The sequence below is a fragment of the Protopterus annectens genome, chromosome 14.part0 (assembly GCF_019279795.1).
Source record: "Protopterus annectens isolate FY-2018-M chromosome 14.part0, PAN1.0, whole genome shotgun sequence".
NCBI lineage: Eukaryota > Metazoa > Chordata > Ceratodontiformes > Protopteridae > Protopterus > Protopterus annectens.
This window is the reverse complement of record NC_056748.1, coordinates 125,824,552-125,847,814: the sequence shown is the minus strand read 5'-3', so window position 1 is coordinate 125,847,814 and position 23,263 is coordinate 125,824,552. Positions and strand designations below refer to the sequence as shown.

The following is a 23,263-nucleotide window of genomic DNA, read 5'->3' as shown; positions in this document are numbered from 1 at the left end:
AATAAAACCAAATGTAATAGTAGAAAGAGATACAAAATTGAAGTGATCAAAGTTTAAATAAAGAGCTACAAATCAACAATAAATGCAGGGATGACTGATACTCAGAGCCATGCAGACCACACAGACATCAGCCAGGTATATTATATTCCCATCTATATGTAAATGATTTTACATTTGCCTAATTCCTTGTTATTAGCAAAGCAAATGCAGATGAGTGGATGTTGTCAGATACAAAGAGACATACAACATGCAAAAGTCTTTCTGTGAGAGGTCTAAAAGTAATAATCCACATTAATGCTGGGTTAGCATAGATTACATCAGTGTTTGGCACCTGCCTTCATTTCACAGGCTTGCAGCAACTAACATACTTCTCTACATCAGATGTACGTATCTGTCTGATGTTTGTAGAACTGGAAGTTATAACACAAACACTTTTACATTTTCAACCTAGTAATTATTTATGTTTCAAGACAATTCAAAAACCTGCAGCTGTAGACATTTATGTCTGCCTGCTGCACTGACACTGAGATAACAACACATTTGTGAAACAAGTTCATCTTATTTACTTGACGTTTTTCTACTTATGCATGTATGTTTGAGGCTTCCAGCTCCTACTATTAATACACACATTTGCACAGGTAATACTTGGTATACATGCCTGTTCTTTGGCAGTACAACACACTGTGTTTACACTCTTGAAGCTCAGTCATACCTCTCAACCTCTTAGAGCAAGACATCTGGACAGAGGCACAAATAAAGTTGAGGCAAAGGCTCACAAATAGTGATATTTTATAAATATTGTCATTACACACTTAGTTGATAGAATACCAGGTTTTGCATTCGCAGGAATACTCTGAAGGATATGACATCTACCATTAAATTGAGTGCTATTATTTTATGACTTCAGTCTTTAATGCTTTGCCAGTGATTTGCCAGACAAACCACAAATGTTTGTGAAAATGACTACAAATATGAGCCAAACATGTGGTCAGTCTGCAAAACATACAGTTCAGCACACACTTCTGCATGAGTTGTTTAATATCCACATAAGATATATAGGTCTCTGACATTTGTAAGACAAGCATATGTAGCATAGTAATATTAACAAATAACATATGAATATTTACATCCCAGCATTCTGGGCTGGCAGTGTCACAGTCAGGATTGTACAACAGACAATCCAGTAGTACTCATATGTGAGCCGAACATTGCTGAGGTGACTCAGGGGACAGAGCTGTGACCTATGTCACTGCAGACAGAGCCATCAAGGATGGCCATAGTTGCTGGGCAGCACACTAACTGCAACATGTCAGACCAGGAAGTCTTGTTGAGATCTACTGTTTAAATTCCTATTTCCCATGACTGCACACCCCCATCTGTATTCCATTACATGCTTAATTGTATGACATACCTAGTATACTACTGTACTCTTTTGTCAGAAGAAATCCACAAGTATTGTTATCAAGATTTGCAGTCTGTCTTCCAGAAAAAAAGTGTCAGACCTGTTTAGCACAGGCAGTAGCCTGACTTTTGTAGGTAATGCTCATGAGCAAGTGATGGCCTGTTCACCAGTCTGTGTCTCCCCCTTGCTAATTGCATCCTGAACAACTGTGTTGCCTTTCCATAGCCAATGGCATGGCAACACAGTGCTATAATTAAGTCCTTCATGTAGGCCTTGTCCCTTTTCCTGGCCTGTGAGGAGAATATTATGGAGGTGTGGGAGCTACAGCATCACAGAGGGTAGGTGGAAATACTGTCCACTGTTTGGATTGATGTGTTATATCCACCGTTTTACATGCTGTGTCTGCATAACTGTCAACCTCTTAGCACAGGAAATCTGGATAAAGCCCAAAAAGGTGGGGGGGGGAGGAAGAGCCAGAAATAAAGACAAATTTTAATTATTGCTGTTATAAACATAGAAAATTGCTAGAGTAACAGGGTTTGACATATATTTTCTGAAGGAGTTGAAGTCTGAAACTGAAATATATATGATAATTTAGTGACTTAATTCCTCATATCATCCCAGTGACATGCCAGAAACCCACACAATTTTATGAGGAGCAGGTCAAAAGTATAAGGCAAAACTCTGGGCATTCTGTGGAAATCTGCCCTTTTCTATCTGACTGCACATGGTGCTACAGTCAATGCTGGTCTATCAATTGTGTATGTTTGTAGGGGCAGACTGAGACATGTCCCTTAAAACTTCAACATTCCAAGTACACTGTGTTTTTGGCCAGTATATATAGGAGTAGTGTGTGACTGGCATTCAGGATATGTTTGTAAAAGCAGTCATTATACACAGAGGTCAGTTGGCTTACTAGCATGTTGCTCTGAGTGTAGTGCAAATTGTTCTGCGTTCAAAATTTCTCATCATACCTGTCAGCTGCACAAATTTTCACAGCATGTACAGTTTTTTGCCAATTATTTTTAGTATGTTTCTCATAAAATAGCATTTCCTGCAAATCATTGTGGTTTGAAATCTGAAAATAAGGAAGAAAATTTTGAGTTTCTGACTTCATATCCTTCGAAAAAAAATCATGCTAATGCAAATTCTGTTATTCTATTAACTTTCTAAGTTTTTAAGGGCAATATTTAAAACGTGTCCCTATGTTTGGGCCTTTGTCCCTCCATTATTTATGGCTTTCTCCAGATATCTTGCTCTAAGAAGTTGAGAGGTATGTTTCGCACTGGTGTCTTTTTACCCACAGTTACATCCCTGTAGTGCATGATATATTTACAAATGCATCAGTAATTCCCCAGAGCTGATTTGGTGTGGTGCTCTGACTGTTGTTGGGAATGTCCTAGGTTCAATGCTTGGCAGTTTTGTATTTTTTCCCTAATGTAACATGACTGCACTGCATGATAAATATATCTATCTATATATGGTGTAGTGGTGCGTTGCTGTGACAGTCGTGCACAGGGTCCTGGTTTCAAGACCTGGCAGTGTTGACTTTTTTTTCCCCTAATGTTAAATGATCATAATGTATGATATATTTACAAAAGCATTAGCAATTCTCACAGCTGATATGGTGTAGTGGTATGGTGGTGTGACTGTAATGCATAGCGTCCTTGGTTCGAGACCTGACAGTGATGGCTTTTTTCCCTAATGTTACATGACCGTAATGCATGATATATTTACAAAACTATTAGTAGTTCACACAGCTCCTATGGTGTAGTGGTACATTACTGTGACTGTAGTGCACAATTCCCTGGTTTTGAGACTTGGCAGGGCTGATTATTCTGCTGCTGTGCAGAATGGTGACTGAATGAGATAGAGAGATTAAAGCAGTTTTAAGCAGGTTTGCGCAGGTTTGCATGATGATAAGCAGTGCCAAGAGATGCTTAGCTTCCCTTAGCTTTGTTTTGCAGCACTTACTCCCGCTTATACCTGGACTAATTCCAAAAAAAAAAAAGTGTGATAGGAAAGTGGTGAAATTGGGGCGAGCAGGAAAACATTATGAAAGGCAACAAGGGATATGCAGGACAGGTGTAGGAAAAGACCATAACTCTCCATTTCTTCTGCAGCAACAGCTGTGAATGATGTGGACAGTTTTGAATTTAGAGTCTCACCTCGAGAGCTGCGGTGGTGGTACTGTGGTAGCGTTGTCGCCTCACAGTAAGATGCTGTCCGGTTTGATTCTCAGCTAGAGTGTCTTCTGCATGGAGACATGTGTGAATGGGCCTACCTTCGTTGAAGGTTGTGCATCAGGGCTGGCAACTCGGCACATACAAATCTATCTGCCAATCATTAGCGGACCAGAGTTCCGCTGTGGCGACCCCTAACCGGGAAAAGCCAAAAGACACAACAACAACCCCGCAGGGAGGGGTGTGGCCAACATACATTTGTTGAGTAAGTCAAGGGTAAATTGAGTAACATCAGTGTACATGGGGGCAAAATGGAGAGCTATGTATGGGACAAGATTTTTTTTGTGGGGATAGATGCCCCCCTTTTTTTTTAAGTTGAGAGTGGCATGTCAGGGAAGGGTTGTAGGTATGTTTGGGGAGGTAAGTTGGAAAGGAGAGGTTGCTTTTGCAGACAGACAAGACAGCAGACAGGGGTGGTGTATGACACATGAGGGGGTAAATACCTTGGACAGGGAGGGTGGTTGGGAATCAGAGGCCCATGAGCCCCCAGGTGGAACAGTGGGACTGAGGTCCCCACCCATGGACAGTCACCACTGTCCCTTCACTGCCCCGAAGGTGGCTGTGCTGGTGGTTAGACAACAGGGGCAAGCTGCCCCTCGAGGTCCACCAATCTGCCCTTAATCTGGCACAGGTGTACATCCAAGTCTGTCTGGATGACCCTACGCACCATGCCTAGGAACTGCTTACGGGTGACTGGGTCCTCTCCACACCCATGACCAGGAGGGGATGAGCCCAATCCCCTGAAGTGGTTTCACCTGAGGGTGGTGCAGGACCAGTGGAGGAGGCAGTTCCAGGTTGGGCCCCAGATGTACTGGGGCCCAGTGCTATGGCCAGATGAACTGGGACAGGCAGATCTGCTGGGATCTGCCTTCCCAAATGTGCTATGGTGTTGAGGTTTTTCATAATGTATTGGGTAGTCATGAACAAAACATTTCAAAATTAGTTATAACAGCATGCATGGCTGTTCCAATTAACCCAGAACAATATAATTGAAACAATTGCATAGCAAACAGAACACATGCATAAATGGAATAACAGTCAGTATTGCAACAGCATGCCAGTTACATTTATGGCAACAGGCCACCAACAATGGTATGTTGATATGCAACCAATAAAATATATGAACAATGTGATGTCTTTCGGCTTTTCCCAGTTAGGGGTCACCACAGCAGAACTCTGGTCTGCTAATGATTGGTAGTGGATTTTTCTACGGTGCTGAGTTGCCAGCCCAACGCCCAACCTTCAAAGAAGGCACACCCATTCACACACGCACCTACCTGCATGTCTTTAAACATCACTCGACTGTGAGGAGGACATGCAGACTCCACAAAGAAGACACTCCAGCCGAGAATTGAATGGGAGAACCTCTTGCTGTGAGGCGACAATGCTGACCGCTGCACCACCGCGGCTGTAGAACACAAGTCCCAACATTAGGTTTTAGGAACATACTCGTAGTATATGAATAATAATTATTGATGCAGATAAGGGGTGGGGGGAGAGAAAAAAGTCCATTAACAACTGTATAGGCTTATATTTTTCACAACAGTACTGCTCAATACTCTTTAGGTCTGCCCTCACTTTACATCTACCTGTGGCCTATTGCTTCTGTAGCACTTACATACCTGTTAAGCTGTCAACCTGGAATGGTATGGGGTAAACTGTGAGAACTCTATGTACATGACTAGAGGGGACTCGTACGTGTCAGGGTTACATATATGACTAGCAAGGTGTACCCTGCACTGATGTGTGAGTATGCCACTAACATACTTCAACTGAATTCAGCTGTGATAGCATAACACTTGAGAGACATGTATCAGGAAGAGTGCATGGTGTATGTACCTATCCTGCTGTCATTTGCAAGCATGAGGTTGGACACTGGACCAGTTGTACACAGTTTATTAATGTACCCTTCATACAGGTACTACAAACATTTCTTTACCTGTAAGACCTGTGGATAAAATATCTGTTAACGCTACCTGTTTCTGCAAATATTCAGGATTACTTGAGTATAAGCATAAATACATCTTAGTATCACTCCCTGGATTCCAACCTTGGTCTGTGTGTGCAAAAGTGAGTGGCATATCTATTTCTCATCACAGTGAGCTACTGGGGAACTGCTGTCTGTTGCTTGACTGATTTGTGCCTAATACTCACTTGGTTACACAGTCTGCCCTTGCAATCTAAGTGTGTCACATAAGACTGTAGTGACAGTTGAGCATACATGCCTTAGATTCATGCATGATAGAAACTGTACTGTGTATTAATACTTTGAAAGCAAGTGTACACATTTAACCACTAGTATATGTGAATATGTGTGATCTGTACAGACCATAGCAGGGTGGTGGGTTGCATACCCGACCCGTATACATTTGGACATTATATATTTGTAGTCTGCGCCTATTACACTCTCATACTTGCCTGCATCAGCATAAACACATTCAGGACTACATAGATCTGAAATGCAAAGGTTAACACAAAGCAGTGCTGCAGGGGACACACTATAACACATTACACATTACTATTCGAGGTTCAGATCTTAGTGCAGGATATATTTCATATTTCATTATATTTTGTTTTACAGCTCCACAATCTACAGGCATATTTGCTGTGAAGCCACTGTAGACATTCTATTTCTTCAACAACATACCAGATTAAACACAACAGTTCATGGTAATAATCTTTATTTGGGTAACATGACATAGTACTTTATTACAGTTGAAATTCTACATTCAGTAGTACCGCATACCATGTAGCTAGGCTCATAGGTGTGTACTAGGCTAATGGCTCTGGAGCCTTTGCAAGCCTAACCCATAGGATTACCCTAGCATCATGCCATCAGATGATGATGAATGTAATTTATTACCTTTACAGCAGCTGTCACAGTGCAGTTTATTAGCAGGTTAATTCATACACAGAATTAGTTCAGTATTGCCTTCCTTTCATCAGTAGTAGCTTGTTTGCTGCCTTCATCTGTATTACACAGCACCTGACATTAGTCACTTATATTAATATTGGTCTGAAAAAATGTATTCAGTGCACTCAGAACACGCTATACCTACTGGCAGTAAACAATGTACTTGTTCTTATCTATTGCACTGTATACTACAAGATAGATCTGCACTCACCAGACTCTCAGTGCAGCCTCACCAATCTATCAGCATGGGCTTCCACATTGCCAGCTCTCTCCTCTGCAGCTGTAGGGGAAAAGCAACCATTATGCATACCTGTCTATCACATAGTCATGCTAGAATTTGGTAAAGCTGTGGGTGAAATACTTACAAACTACTGAGTCATTCCCATTCCAAGCATCTTAGATCCATTGATCTAGGAGCACCCCTTACTCCACTTTAGGTTGTCATAGTGATGATGCACCTGCTCACCAGTTCAGAGGATTCCAGTGGTACTGGTAAGGTCACGTGCCAGATGGCCCCAGGTCTCAGATTTTAACTGGGAGCCCTGGTACTGGTCCTGCAGAGGTCTGTCATCATGGTGTAGTACAAGGAACCCAGCCATGACCCTGGACTACAAAATGCCCCAGCACTGCACCCAGAAGTGCCCTCCCTCTCCAACTCCAGATGTAGCTCCTGCAGTTATCAAACTGCAATAGCTTCTGGCTGTATTCTTACCTGTGTGGATTAAATAAGGCCATATTCCCACCCTATGCCATCACTGGACCATTTTCAAAAATACTAAGCACAGCTCAGCAGTGTGCAAACCTGTTAAGCTGAGTTGAGCAGTGGTTAAAGTGGCAAATGCTGAGCAGTGCTTAGCGGTGTGCAAATCTGCTTAGCTGGGCTGAATGCTGCTTAGAATTTAACTTCTTAGCAATCCTCAAACTGGCTAAGCAGAGCTAAGCACCGATAAGCATTGCTCAGTTTTCATGTAAAAAAATAATGAATTAGACATTAATTACTCATTGCTGACATATTATTAAGTGTATATATTTTACTTTATATGAAGTCCCCCTATGTGCTTTGATTACATTACTTTGGGCTGTGACTGTACTGTATGGGACACTTGTGTTTACATGAGGGATTTCACATCATATGTCCACTGACATTGGAATTTTGGACCAGCTACACTACCCTGGTTAACAAATATCAATTACTACATCATTAAAAAAAAAAGAAAATAATTTAACAATGCTTTTCCATGTTAAAGCTGAATGGCCTGTCTTAGTTTTCAAACTGTGCACCTACTGCACACAAAGCCGGAACTTTAAACACTAAGCTAACTTGCCAATAAAGATTTCAGCTATACATTTCTATATAGCTTTTCATGATGTTTTAAGCACTGCTGAGCAAAGTGCCATGTTGCACAAACCCACTCAGCTATGCTTAAACTTCTAATACAGTGGAAAAAAATACAACCATTTTAAATATGTATATATCACTATATCAAATATTAGCATGTCAGTTGAAGGCCACATAATCTTCATGAAAATACCATGGTAAAATGCAAAACCTGTCATTCTATCAACTTTCTAAGTTTGTAAGAACAATATTTAAAAACTGTCCCTATTTCTGGGCTTTTGCCCCACTTTTAGTACTGCCTTTGTCAAGACTTCTTGCTCTAAGAGGTTCAGTGGTGTGTGTCAGAAGACACTTTTTATTGTAAAGTGCAGTATGGCACTTTCACAATGCAGGGAGTATTTTCCAGTTCCTGTCACAGCCCCCTTGCATTCCTTTCCATTCAACAGTCTTTTTCACTGTCCGTGGACATTGAAGGGATTCTAAAGTGCTATACGGCACTTTGACAGTGAAGGGGACATATTACAGATCTGTGAGCACTATTGCAACACACCCCCTGCACTCATTGAGTATCTTTGTTCGCTGCTCCATCTCAGTAGCACACCTTCATTAATATGTAAGGTGCGTTGCCAAGAGGGAGATGTGGACATAGACACCATTCACTCCATGTAAGAATAATGCTATTCCTACATGGAGTTTACTGAATCCTGGCTATTGTGTCTGCTACTAAACTGTAACTGAGAGATAACATCTTTTGTTTATGGTCTGCTATAAAGCAACTTAACATCAACTATTCTTAAGTTTTGCAGGTTAATCTTCTATGTTCCAGCAGGGTATGCTATGGTTACATTCTTGAAGCTCAGTACATAACATACAGTTTTGTATAAATCATATCAATATTCACAAATGACATAGAATTATTTACAAAATTCCAGATAGCTGGGCTGGCAGTGTCCCACTATCTAATCCAATTCTTCCCAACATTACACCTAATTGACCATTTATTCTTTCCATCCATAGTGCATTTTTTGTAATTATTACTATATCATCTGTGTAAGTATACATTATTGGCAATTACACTTCTTTCATCATTCTATGCCCTCCATCTCTTTACATTTTGTTAATATCAATCACTATTATATTCATAACCAATGAAAACAATTATACTACTAGCTAGACACCCTTGTCTTATTCCACATTTTATTTTTATTTCTTCTTCTATTCCATTCACATTTAGTTTCAAATAATTTTTCCATACACAGATTTAATTACACTTACAATTTTCTCATTTACATGGTATGTTTTCAGAATCACCCCTAATGATTAATACTGTATGTTATCATAAGCCTTTTTATATTTCCTGTCTTTACTATTGTCCCCACTTTTTATTGATAATGTTATCAATTATATCTCTTATTAGCCATAGTAATTATCGACTACCCTTTCCTTTTCTCCCATATTTTGATCAAATACTTTCTCTATCTTACATTGTCATCTTACAACAATTAGTCTCATAAATATTTTATAATCTGTGTTATTTAAAGTTATCAGTCTCCAATTTTTATGTCATCTCTGTTCCCTTAACTATAAATTTAATACTCCTGTATTTATTTATATTGAATCCCAGTTTTTAACCAGTCATTCCTTACTTCAATAAACATTCCTTTTTGTCAATCCCCCATTTCTTTATACATGTTATATTCAATTTCATCTATTCCTGTTGCAGAATTTGTATTAATATTTTCAAGATGTCATTTAATTTGTCTATATTTATTCTTTTTTCTAGATATTCGTTATATTCTTTGTTTAATTTCTTCCTGTCATAGCTTTTGTCTATCTTCACCTCTTTCTTAACAAATAAATTTAATACATGCTCTTTAATTGTTTTATGTATTTCTTTCGGTCCTAAATTAATTTACCTTCCTTATCCTTTAGTTCTTTTATTATCTTTTTTCTTTCATTATTTTACTCAAATAAGGTGCTACCTCTTCTTTTTTCCTTGTAATAAATATTTGTATTTGTATAACAGGTTGTAAACATTAATCTGATTCATTTTATACAATTATTTTTCCTTTTCATATTTTTTTCTCTTTCCCTAATAGATCTTTAAATATTTCTTGACTCAGCATCTTATATTTTTCTTTTTCTTTCCTTCTTTGATTATCTATACATTCTAAGAACACGTTTTCTACTTTATACATTCTAAGAACACTGTTTTATATTTATCTTTAAACTGTATCTACCATACCATCCAATTTTCATAAAAAAATCTTTCATGTCTATATGTTGTTTCTAGAATGTAATCAGTTTCTCTCTTCCTACTGGATTCAATTCCTTTTCATTCATTTCTTATTCCTTTTCCTATCTTAATATATTTTTTATTTTCTTGTATTTTCATCCAAATCACCACATGATCAGAAAATCCATTATACTTAATCCCTTTTTAACATTTAAACTTTCTGACAACAAAAAATAGTCCTCCTCAGTTTTTATATCATTTCTCTTATATGTCCAATACTTATTTCCCCATAACTTTAACTTACCACTCCTCATAATTTCTATAACTATTTTAACGTCACAATTATACTTTTCTTCTGTTATATTACAATTAAAACCATCTGCTATTATTATATTCATATTTACACATACATAGTTGAGTATACTTTTGAACATGTTTTCCTTTTCTTTTTTTGTAACATATACATATAACACTGTTATTCTATTTACATATTTTTTACGTCTTAAGTCTAATATTGTTATTCTATCCAATTCAACTATTGTACCTCTGCTATCTCTAAAAAAACAAAAAAAATCTTGCTTTTTTCCCACTTTTCTGAGATTTAAAAAAGTTCAGTTACAGGCTTGCTGTTCTTGAACTGTTTGTAAGTTTCTGTGAGGCCATTTTTTGCTTGGGCTAAAGGGAAGTCTCTCTGTTGATCAGTGGCAGTGAAAAACATTGAGCAGCCTGCCTGCCCCTGTGGGAGTGGTTACTGACTTGAAACTGTAGTTTTATTGGCCATTTTGGGTCAATTCCAAAACTCCTTCATCTTCCTCTCTTAAAACCCTCTTTTGCGCGGTTTTGCGCATTTTTGTGCATAGCGCAACAACGGGCAGCGCCGCCTAATTGGGTTTAAACTATTCCTGGCTCCACAAAGTCTGCTCTTCACTTTTTCCCTTAGAACTGCTCTATCTCTCAATTTAAACACCATATTCTCATTCTAAGGCCCTTCACTGGTCCAATTAAGTAATCCTACAAGTTAGCACTATTAAACCATAAGCACTACTTACTCTTATACTCTCTATGGTTACCCTGTCCTCTATTGGTCCATTTTAAATTCAGTTTCCCTATTACTCTAGCATTTCCAAAGGTCAGTCAATGGTTTCCTCTCCAGTCCAGCTGGTGAATCTGGGAATTTTGAGGCAATGTTACAACTGTCTCATGTACACGGACAACCCTCTCCTCCTCCAAACAGGTTCAAATATATGTGAGAGATGCAACTATTTAGCCAAAATGGAGGCTGAGCTCTCTCATCTCAAAACTGGTGTAACCAGTCAGGAGGAGAAGGTAACCTCACACAACACAATTCCAGTATCACATAGTCCCACCACATCAGCGAACCAAACACATAAATACACAAAAACATACTCGGAGGCTCTAAATAAAAATCGACCTAAGCAACAGAGACTTCCAAAGTAGACATCCAAGCAAACGCTACCTCAAAACAAAACACACACAACACATAACCCATAAAGTCAGTGTGCCAAGCAGCCACAGCCCTTAAGGCTGAATAACACACCTGATACTTTTGTTATAGGTGACTCTATTGTCAGAAACACTGACGTCCCGCTCACCAGGCTGAATAAAGAGAAGGTCACGGTGAGCTGCCTGTCGGGTGCTAGGATCCGACACATAACGCAAGCACTCAGGTCACTCCAAAGCAAATACAAATATGACTCCATCATTGTACATGCTGGTGTGAATGACCTGAGATGTACCTCCCTGGACTACATGAAAAGAGACATAGAGGAGCTATCTGATCATGTAGCCCAGGCTGGTATGACCCTGACATTGAGCAGCATCTTACCCTCACCTAGAATGATGCCACAGTACAAAGACAAAATGATCGATTTTAACAATTGGCTAAAATTTTGGTGTCATTCAAAGGGGATCCAGTGTCAGTCAGCCTGGGATGACATGCTCGACAAGCCACGTTGCTTCGCTAGGGATGGCTTGCACCTGTCACCACTGGGCTTTCAGATATTGGCAAAGGCTCTTGCCACCCCATAGTGCCTTTTTTAGGCAAGGCTCAAAAGTCAAACCCACTCCCATAGGCAGCATAAGGAACAAGAAACTAAGGGTAATGCTGCTAAACGCCAGAAGTCTTAACCTCAAGATGCATGCACTCGAAGCTCTCCTCAGTATGGAGAACATCGGTATCTGTGCAGTGACAGAAACCTGGTTCAAGGCTCCAGAGAACACCCCATCACTACCAGGCTATACCTCATATCATGCTTTTAGGCCCCAAAACCCGGACCGAACCACAAAAGGAGGGGGAGTTTCCATATTTATCAAGGATATCCACACCTCCAGGTTAGTGGCATTGCACGAAGTATCGGAGACCATCCATGTGCAACTAACAGTGGGCAAGACTGCTTTTCAGTTTATAGCATCCTACAGACCACCCTCTCAAAGTCAGGAATCCCACTCGGCTTTCCTGAAAACATCGAAGAACATGAAGATCTCTCCGAACACCATTATATTGGGCAACTTCAACTACCCAAACATTGACTGGGAGCACTACTCAAGCCCCAGCACCTTAGCCCAAAGATTCCTGGAAATTATAAACTCAAATGCTATGGAACAACTAGTCACCACTCCCACAAGAGGGGACAACATACTAGACCTGATCATTACCAACATGGGGACTCTATGATCCACACCAGAAGTATATCCCTCATTGGTAAGATCAGACCATAAATTAATTTCACTGGATGTCCACATCCTGACCCCACTCCCAGCCCAGAAAACCACAGTGAAAAATTTCTCAAAAGCAAACTTCTCACTTCTCAAAACCGAAGTGGAATCCTTCAAGGCCCTAGGGCCAGTGGAAACTACAGCCCAAACTGCAGAATCCTATATAAATGCATTCTACGGACATCTCCAGGAATGCATGGATCATGCTATCCCAAACAAAACCAAGACCCAATCATCCAAAGGCAGGCGTCCAGTCTGGTGGACCCCTGCCATAAATAAACTGTACAATAGAAGGAGGAAGCTACTACATGATAGAGCAAAATCCCTAATAGGGAAGGCATCTCTGATCAGTGCTAACAAAAAGTTACGATCCCTCATAAAATCCTCCAAGGCCAGCTTCGAGAGAAAAATTGCACAGGACACCAAAGACAATCATAAGGCTTTTTTCAGTTATGTTAGAAACCTGGGATGCAACTCCCAGACTTGTTCTGAGTTGATTCTAAACGACAAAAAATACACTGAACCCACATACATCGCCAATATCCTGGCAGACAGGTTCAGTGCAAACTTCCCCACCCCCTTACCCCCAAAAGAGCAAGTATCTATCCCGGCAGAGGGCTGCCTCCCAAACATCTCAGATGCTCAGGTGAAGGCTGCCCTCTCCAAAGCAAAATACACTGCTTCCATGGGACCAGATGGCGTCCCAGGTTGCGTCCTACATGAACTACAAGAGGAACTAATCCCTCAAATAAAACAGCTATACAATCTCAGCCTCACTACAGGATATGTGCCCACAGAATGGCGTACAGCAACAGTGGTCCCACTCCACAAAGGTGGAGCCTCTACGGACCCTGGAAACTATTGTCCCATAAGCCTGACTAGTTTAGTCTTCAAGGCTATGGAGAGGATCATCATGGAGCTCATAAACAAAGACATTGGGGACCTACAGACACTAGATCCTACCCAGTTCGGCTTTGTCAAGGGCAGATCCTGCCTTTTGAACCTGGTTGACTTCTTTGAAACAGTCACCAAAGCCATAGATGAAGGGAAGGTAGTACTCACAGCCTATCTGGACCTTGCAAAGGCATTTGACACAATACCCCACTTGGGCATCATAGATAAGCTATCCAGCTTAAATATAAACCCCTACGTCACAAGATGGGTCGCAAACTGGCTCAAAGACAGAACCCACAGAGTGAGAGTTGCTGGATCCATGTCAGACTCAAAACCGGTCACAAGCGGTGTCCCACAGAGTTCTGTCCTTGGACCACTCTTGTTCGGTATATACTTTTCCGAGGTACAGGCAAACGTGGGAGGACTATGGCTCACCAAGTTCACAGATGACTGCAAACTGGGTGCCATAATCAACTCTCCAGCTGACACAAACATCCTTCAAAAAGGTCTCACAGAGACAGATAACTGGTGCCAGCGCCATGGTTTAAAGCTAAATGCCAAAAAATATATAGTCATACCCTTTGGCAAAAACAATGTGCCCACAAATTACCACATAGGCGGAAACACATTAAGTACAGAGAAAGTTATTAGGGACCTGGGGACCCAAGTTGATAGCAATCTCTCCTTTGAAAACCACATTGCCAAAGTGGTTAGAAAGACCTTCTACATAGCCCACCTCATCACGAAGGGTTTCACATCTAGATCAAAAGAGGAAATCGTGCCCTTTTATTCATCCCTCACCAGGCCCATCATAGAATACAATGCCCCTTTTGGGATGTACCTTACCCGACACCTGCAGCAATTAGAAAGACCCCAAAAGTATCTCACCAAGAGGATCAAGGGTCTCAAACAGATGCCATATGCTGCTCGGTTAAAAAAAACTCCAGCTCTACTCAGTTGCATACCGCCTACTTCGAGGCGATCTATGCCTGACATACAAAGCTATGTCAAATCCAGAATTAATGGACATGCTCCACCTCAGTAAATCTAAATCCCTTAGAGCCACATGCTCGAGGGACTTGAACCTCAGCACAGAAATAAATAGAACTTGCTGGAGGGACAGGTTCATAACCCAGAGGCTCCCTTCGCTCTGGAATAGAATTCCAGTTCATGTGAGGCAGAGCACCTCACTGAATCTCTTCAAGAAGAATCTCGATAAGTGGATGGGGGATTGTAGGTTTGTCCCAGGGATTACTCCCGTGTCACTATTAGACAGAGGCACAGTAAACTAAACCTTAAAAAGGGCACAGTATACTCAAATCAAGGGGTGGCATAAGCCATACAGAATCGGGCTAGGCTTATAATTGCCCCAGGGCAGATAGCCTAGTATGAACCTATGAACCTATATTTTAATATCTTTTTGATGTAATACACATATGCCCAAACATGTTTCTTTACCTATGTTCTAGATAACATTCCCATTCCAAAGTTTTTCTCTTTGTGTTCTTTCTTAATCGTATGTCCAGTAATATTATCTCATCAGCTTCTATCGCAGCACACCACTGTAATATACAACTTCTCCTTTTAATGTTTTTCAAACTGTTTACATTTAAAGCTAATATTTAAGCTTTTAGAAAACAGTTATAATAAAGTTCTTATCCTTTACTTTTTTATTTTTGCTAACATTATTATTTAAATTTTATTTTCCTTTCCTTAACTCTTTTCCCTATATAATTTTTCTACCTTTTACTCTATACCATTCAGATTCTTCTTCACTGGTTTCATCTGTTTCTTTTTCTTTATTTTGTTTTTTACCTTTGTGGATGAACTCTGCATTACTTTCCTTTTGCTGTACTTGTTTTTATATAACCATTTTTTCTAGCTCTTCCTCATGTGTATTTATATTTTCATTTTCTTGTGTATATATTTCACATGAATGTCATGTACTACCACATTTCTTGCATTTTAAATCATATTTTTTTGCATTATGCCCAGTATTACCACACAAGTAACATTTTTCTTGTCACATTCATTATTTAATTGATTATCTTTACCACAAAAATAAGAAGTCTTTGGTTGCCCTCTATATCTCACAACCCCCTATTACCGTGAACATTAATAATACTTGGTATATGCAACACATTATCATTTTTCATTTTTAATAGAGCTCTACATTCCCATCCCCCAGCCCAAAGTCTTCTTTCAGCATACACTTTCATAGTGCCCAATACCTCCTTACAAAGCGCTAATAAAGTCCTTGTTAAGTCTGCGGATTCTACTTCAGTTCTAAACTGAACCATTATTCTTTAGTTTTGTTTATCTAAAAATGCTTGTGTAACATATTCTCTCCATGGATCCACATTCTTTATGGTTCATATTTTCCTATAAAGCTTTCCAGGTATTGTCCATTATCAAGGATTAAATCACAAAATGTCTCATTATTAATTAAAATAAATGCTCTTACCTCCTTTGCTGTTACACCTAATGGTGCAATCAAAGTGTCCCACACTTCATTCCTAACACTTTGTCCTTTTTACTGCTTATTCTAACAGTGTACCTTCTCTTCATTTCTTTTTCTTTTTTTCTTCCTTTCCCTTCTTTAACTGTTTCTACATACATTTTCTCACTAGATTCTGCTCTTTCCCTTCTTCTTCTATTCTCTCCATTATATCTCCCCGCGATGCTACTGCACTGTTTTGCAGCTCACTTTAATTCACCATCTGTTTCAAATAATCTGGACTGAAGGGTTGTAATAATACATTGACCCTGCTGCTCCATCTCACCATTGAACCTCCATTGAAAAATCTCCTGTGAATTAGGCCACATCTCCTTCTGTACATTGACATGTTCCTTTCTTGTTTTTCTCCCCTGATAGGGACTCACTTTCCACTATTACCTCATCAGTTTCTCCACTTGCCTGTGATTCTGCCAACTCCATATCCATTTTCATAGTTTCACCACCCTTTTCCTCTATCAGAGCACTGGACTACATTGTCCATGGCACTGCTGTCTCTCTGGGCCACCTTCATGCCTAGAATGGAGACAGAAACCAGATGCACCACCTTCAGTTCCATCCGCTGTGCTGAAGAGTAGTACAAGTTCCCTGCTGTCATGGCCACATTTCCCTTCGTAGTATAAATGCCGCCTTGATTCTTCTCTGAAAAGAGGCTACTAACCTAACGGGACTAACCTGGTCAACAAAAGATAAATAAAATAACACATTTGATAGCCCATTCTGAATTGTGTGTCTCCCAGCTCTCAGTAACACCCCCCTTCTTTGTCACCTGTTGTTTCTGTTTAATTCCTCCCCTTCTTGGTCATCCTGACAATGTAGCATATCCATATTATATAACTTCAAAAAAAAAGATCAACATTTTTTTTTCTAAATCTCAAAAGAACAGTTTTACCAGTCGCCACTTGCTTCATCAGTTTAAAAATCAAGACTTACCAGTTCCTTTTATATTACCATCAAATCATGTGACAGATCTTCCATCAGGTGAAAACTAAATAAAAATACACAAACAGCAAAAAATAAAATAATGATAGCTTGTAATAATCATTGTGCTAGTAATGTAAATCAGGTATTTATACTGAGTACATACAATTCTTCTACATAAATAACTTTCATAAATATGGTCTATATTATAACACCAAAAGTGCATATGTGTGACTACATAAAAGTTGACACATAATACACAAAACCTGAAAATAGGGAGCGGCCATGTAATCAAATTTTTCCCTAGGGGAAAAAATCTTATGTGGCTGTTTGCTAAAAAAATAATTTAACACCATAAACAGATGGGGGGGTTAGCCCCCACACTCCCCAATGTGGGGGGCTCTGTCCCCCACACCCCCCTAACTAAATATATCAACTCTGAGATCACACTATACAGAAGGAAAGGGCAACTCCGTGAAGTTGGCCAACTATTTCCTTATGCTATGACATATTTATCGAATTGCTTAAATGCAATTCGATGAATATGCATCGTTGTTTCTGTATTCACTCAGAAGCCTTTTCTTGCTTCTAATATAGACCCCATAAATATACAAGTTTCCCCAAAGTAAACCGCTTTATATTATAATTTAAATTCTAGGATTTCTGATACATCAATTTAGCACTGGTCCTGGCCAGGTGATAAATCATTCCAATAAGCTTCATTAAGCTCTGGAAATAATAACAAACCTGTATTATTAATTCATTTTTTCCCTTGCTATTCCAAAATATCATACTTCTGAACCAGAAATTCTAAAAAATACAATAAAAGTAAAAATACAACCCTTATGTGTGTATTTTTTTTTTTGCATTTAATATTGCTTAAATGTTCCATAATTCTTATCCTAAATTGTTTAGAAGTTTGACGTACATAAAATGACCCACAAATGCATTATACTAAATAGATCACCCAATTCTTTTGGTGTAGTATAAGAACTGATTTCATAAATTTTGAGTGAATGTCTAGTCAAAAAGTTGATATAATTGTAAAACTTTAACACAAACATTATGAACTGCCCTTCAACCTTCCCATCATTTTATGATGACCAAAGTTTTCATAATGCCTCTGCCCACTCCCCAAAAAAGCAAATTAACATCTTCTTGGTAAAACAATATTTAAGAATTTATTCCCAAAATAGTATTCCATTTATGCTATACTACATCCATAAAGTGGTGTATATTCTATATCTAATAATGAATTGTATCTGAGTAGATTCAGTTTTTATATCATATTTCTAATAAACAAAAATGTCCTCACTTTTTAAAGAAGCTACTATTCCACTGGACCTTTCTAGAAAAATGTTCAGAATATTTCCTGCAATAACTTAAAATAATCATCTTCCTGTGAACAAATTCTTATCACCCTCATAAACTGAAATTTATGATTATTCAATGTCATATGTTTAGTGGAATAGTTTTCAAAATGTAGAATGGTATTCTTTGAAAAGGTATGTGTATACTTTTACTCATATTTGTCTTTATGTAAAACCATAATTCTCACTCTCTTGCCTGTTTTAGTAATTACTCTGTCACAGTTAATCATGAATGCATTTCAGTGCTAGTTGTTCTAAATATAAATTAAAATGTACATTACAAAAAGTAATTGAATACTGCCATGTATTTTTTTACAATTGTCACCTCATAATTTTGTACCACAAGGTGAAATGGAGGTGCATGCACAGACTTCTTAAATCTAAAGTGAATAACATGTAAACAATTATCCATACAATAGTTTTTACATTTAAACTGTAGCCTAAAGTCAATTAGCCAACATCAGCTTTGATTCAGAAACAAAGCATGAGGGAGTAAAAGATAAAACTCAGAAAGATTAACAGCAAACTGGTGTTTCTTAGATATTTGCTGTTAGCCTGGGGGATATAGGCTACAAATAACTTCATATTTCTCCCTTAATACAGTATTTGCCAATAAAAACACCTTTAGACAAATTTCAACCTCTGCCAAACAGGAATGTTGACTTTGTACTCCTAATGCATTCTGCTAATGTTGCATTCCTCAGACCTCCAAAGTTTAACATTTTTTGATGTTTAATGTTAAAGAATGTAGCTGTTTTTCTGTGATCCATCTTTACAAAATGATGTAATTAGTTTGGAGAAGCATCACAGCTTGGAAAGAGTCCTGCATTCTGCTTAATATGAAAAGTAAAAAAAAAAAGGTATTTAACTCATTACAGCTGAGTGCGCCACCAGGCATTTCTGCAGTTATCGCCTACTGCACCTCTAGGCATCAGATATTGCTTGTTCACATTTGCATTAATAATTACAAAACCATGTGTGAAGACTGCCATCCTAGCCAGAAATAATTGTGCAGAGAATTCTGTCATTTGTAAATATAAATGTTGAAATACAGGCTTGTTTTCTTAAATGCAAGAATATGCTGTGAAATGTTGAACTTAAAACAATGTTGCAACATTGCCCTCTGCTGTAAAGAAAGCTAAGTCAAGCATTCCTTATCTATCATTTGAAGTTCAAATTATTTCATGACTGTCTTTGATGTTTACAATTTGGCTCCAGCCGGGCTAGATGAAAGCTTCCTGCCTATTGTTTTAACTTAAGGAATAATTACTAGAGTTTACATGTGGAATGTCTTTTATAGATGTAGTTTCCTGCAGCTACAACATAACAAAATAATGTAGTATCTATCAGCCTGGGAACACCATGAAAGTGTAAAAACTGATGTAATGTTTATCAGAACTGCAATAGCAATTTAAACAGAGAGAATCAGAAGGCATTAAGCATTTTTGTCTTGATCATCCTACTCATAGCACTGCCTGTTGTCACATGTATATTATCTTAGACTTGTGTTTTCTTTTAGAAATAGCTAGAAACTAGAAACATTAGACTAAGTGTTTTACTGGGATGTCAGAACTGTACTACTGAATTATTTTAAGTATTTCTGTGTGATCTCTGAACTCTTGACTAGCACTGTATAGTAGAAAGTATTGTCTTGTGGTTTTAATTATTTATTATTAAATATTTAAAAAACGTTTAGCTGTGGCTGGTTTGTGTAGAGATAAGTTAAGCTCTAGAATACATTGCATATTTATAGAGTTTACTGTCCATGTCACTCTAAATACGCCTTGACTGATTAGTCACACTTACCAATTGGATAATACTATTGCACAGTAATAATTTGGAACCCTTTTAAGGGCCTTTGGGTAGCTAATAATATTAGCTGGGTGGTGGCAAGTGATTACTACAGTATAGTCTGAGTACAAGGGGCACAGCTGGAAAACCTGTGCCAGCCTTCCCCAGAAGTGTCTGTGTGATTGTATAAACTCTTATCTCAAAGTGTGTATGTGTTTCAGCTACTTGGGCAGGGACATGAAGCACTGGTTAGACAGAGAGGGTGCTGAAGACTTTAGCTTGTCCAGCTGGCTGAGATCTGGACCCTATAGCTGTGCCAGTGAGGAGTCTTATTGGGGACCTGGACAGTAAGGGAGCGATCAGCCCCGGACTGACTGTGATCGCTGTGTGCTCTTAAGGGAAATTGCACTTTACTGTCTGTATTTGTTATCCTTTTATCATATATGAGATGCCCTCTCTGGTGTTAGTGGTGAGAATTGAGGCTCCTTGATTGCTGGGTCAGGGCATGGGTGTCACACCATGCCACGTACAAGGTATCAGAATATTTTATCTTGAAGCATACATGATGGCAATCACAATCATATTGATATTTGACCTCCGTCAATGAGAATTTGTTAGAACTGTAAGGTGATGCCTTAATGTTTTAAAAGTTCAAGCCACACTCACTGGGAGTAAAGGTGCTCACCTAAAAGAGCTATACTGGAGGGAATGAGTTCATTTATTGATCCATTTCTCCATAAGTACACATTGGATACACCTACAGTATATGTGGTACTATAGGAAATCACCTATTAATCCATTGGATTATACTTTTAGTATATGTGGTACTACAGGAAATCACCTATTAATCCATTGGATTATACTTTTAGTATATGTGGTACTACAGGAAATCACCTATTAATCCATTGGATTATACTTTTAGTATATGTGGTACTATAAAAGATCACCTGTTAATGTTTAGGTCTTACATAAGCTGCTTCTCTTTAAACATTTGATTTAAAACTTGAAATGATTCAGTAAAAGTGAAGATGCTGATTTCTTATGTATAAACGTATCAGTAATTCTTCTGGTAGGAAGAAAACATTTCAAACATACCTTCTTTTAATATGCTGCTTCTTTTTAATGCACTCATTCTTTTGTTTCTGAATTAAAGACTTTATGTCAACACAGCTGCTGGATGCCAAAGTAAAGCTGATTTCTCAACTGACTTGTAACTCGGCTACTGCACACAACAACGTTTTAGATGATGGAATGCTCTGTGCCGGTTACATGCAGAGAGGCGGAACAGACACTTGCCAGGTTAGTAAGTTCATTTTGATGAAAAAGGTTTGATGTCATCTGTAAAGTGAATGTATTTACATGGGTTTCTATGACTAAAATACGCGGTCATCCATCACTGCTGCAACAGTTTGAATGAGTAAGGCCGAGACGGAAATCAAATGTTCAGTTGTAGTTGATGATTGGTGTGGTCACAACTGACTGTCATGACTAGATATCCAGGGTAAAATGCTAACAGACAGAACAAAAAACTTCCCTGACCAGCAGAGAAAGAGTGTAGAAAAATATTGATTTTTTAAGCTATCATGGCAGAAATGTAAGTCACTCCTGACAACTAACACTGGTACAAGGGTATAAGAATGCGTAATGACTCCACCTATCTTGAACAATCCAGTCAAGCCAAAAAAAAAATACTGACTCCATTAACTATGGACATAGAAAGGGTAAGATAAGATGGGTGGAGTTGAAACTACATTGCACTGCCTCTACTGGGGCTGACATTGGACTTCTGGGTCCATTGTCAGTGGCAAGCTTTCCACACTGACAGTTATCAAGAAAAGATTTGGATAACATCATTGATTTATTATAGGTCTGAACATTAAAACAATCATGACAAGAACTTAAGGGAAATGAGAAAGTACTTTCTGAAGAATATATGAGTTGCAGAGGACCTCACTATAGCAAGTAAGTACTTTAAAGAGGCAGCAATGATTTTGAGTGGAATGTACTTCACAGAAAAGGGAATACAAGGAATACCAAACTTCAGTGGCTACCAAGAAAGTGCTGGAAGCTGGAGAGACAATCCATCACTATATTTTGGAAGGAATAAGTTAGTGGTTTTATACATGCCTTCAGCCAGTCAAAAAACAAATATAAAGAAAACAAAGAGGCAAGGCAAATTGTGTAGACTATGTAGTCTTGCCAAACATTTTTCTTAATGGATTTCTGCATATTAGAGGAAACTTCATAAGTAAGACTATATACTCGGCTAGATGAGCAAGATGCAATATTTCAGTAATCATCTTTAACAATTTATTAACATGGATAGTTAAGCAGGCAGAAATGTCTTTATTGACTGTGAGAAAGGGATTCATTAGTGTTTCATATACACCCATTAACAGCAGAATATTTTTTGTTGGGGAAAACAAAACCATGGGCTGGATTCAGTAACACCTACACTAGTGTACACTAAGTGCATGCAGTCTATATTCAGGAACATCCCTACCATATGTTCTGTACTTTTTAGTCACTCAGAAAGATTATACTGTGTACATGTAGTCTACAGTTTGTGGTAACCTTTATGAATCCCCTCTATTTAAAAGTGAGGAAAATCAGTAGGAAAACTAAAATTAGGAAGAAGGTGTGCGTTATGCTTGTGTTTTCTGTTCACTCAGAACAGTGAACACACAGTGTAGGCATTAATGAATCACAGGGCATCAGTTTTATTGTAACTTTAGTGTTTTATGATTCATTCAATGAAATGTCATTATTTTTTCAAACAGAAAACAAAGGCACTGATTTAAAATGTGAGTGAATTGAATACATTTGGGAGAAGGAATAAAGTGCAATGAAAAAGATCATTCTATGAAAAACAAGCAGCGTTCATAAATGGACAGCAGACCTT

General features: G+C 38.5%; 1 protein-coding gene across 2 annotated transcripts in view; it reads left to right on the top strand.

Annotated features, from left to right (window-relative positions):
• Positions 1–23,263, top strand: part of HABP2 (hyaluronan binding protein 2) — a 677,235-nt gene that overhangs the window by 610,071 nt on the left and 43,901 nt on the right. For both annotated transcript variants that reach the window (XM_044055834.1, XM_044055835.1), the window contains exon 12: positions 21,515–21,660. In XM_044055834.1, coding sequence (XP_043911769.1) covers positions 21,515–21,660 — 146 coding nt within the window. The remainder of the gene's footprint in view (positions 1–21,514; positions 21,661–23,263) is intronic.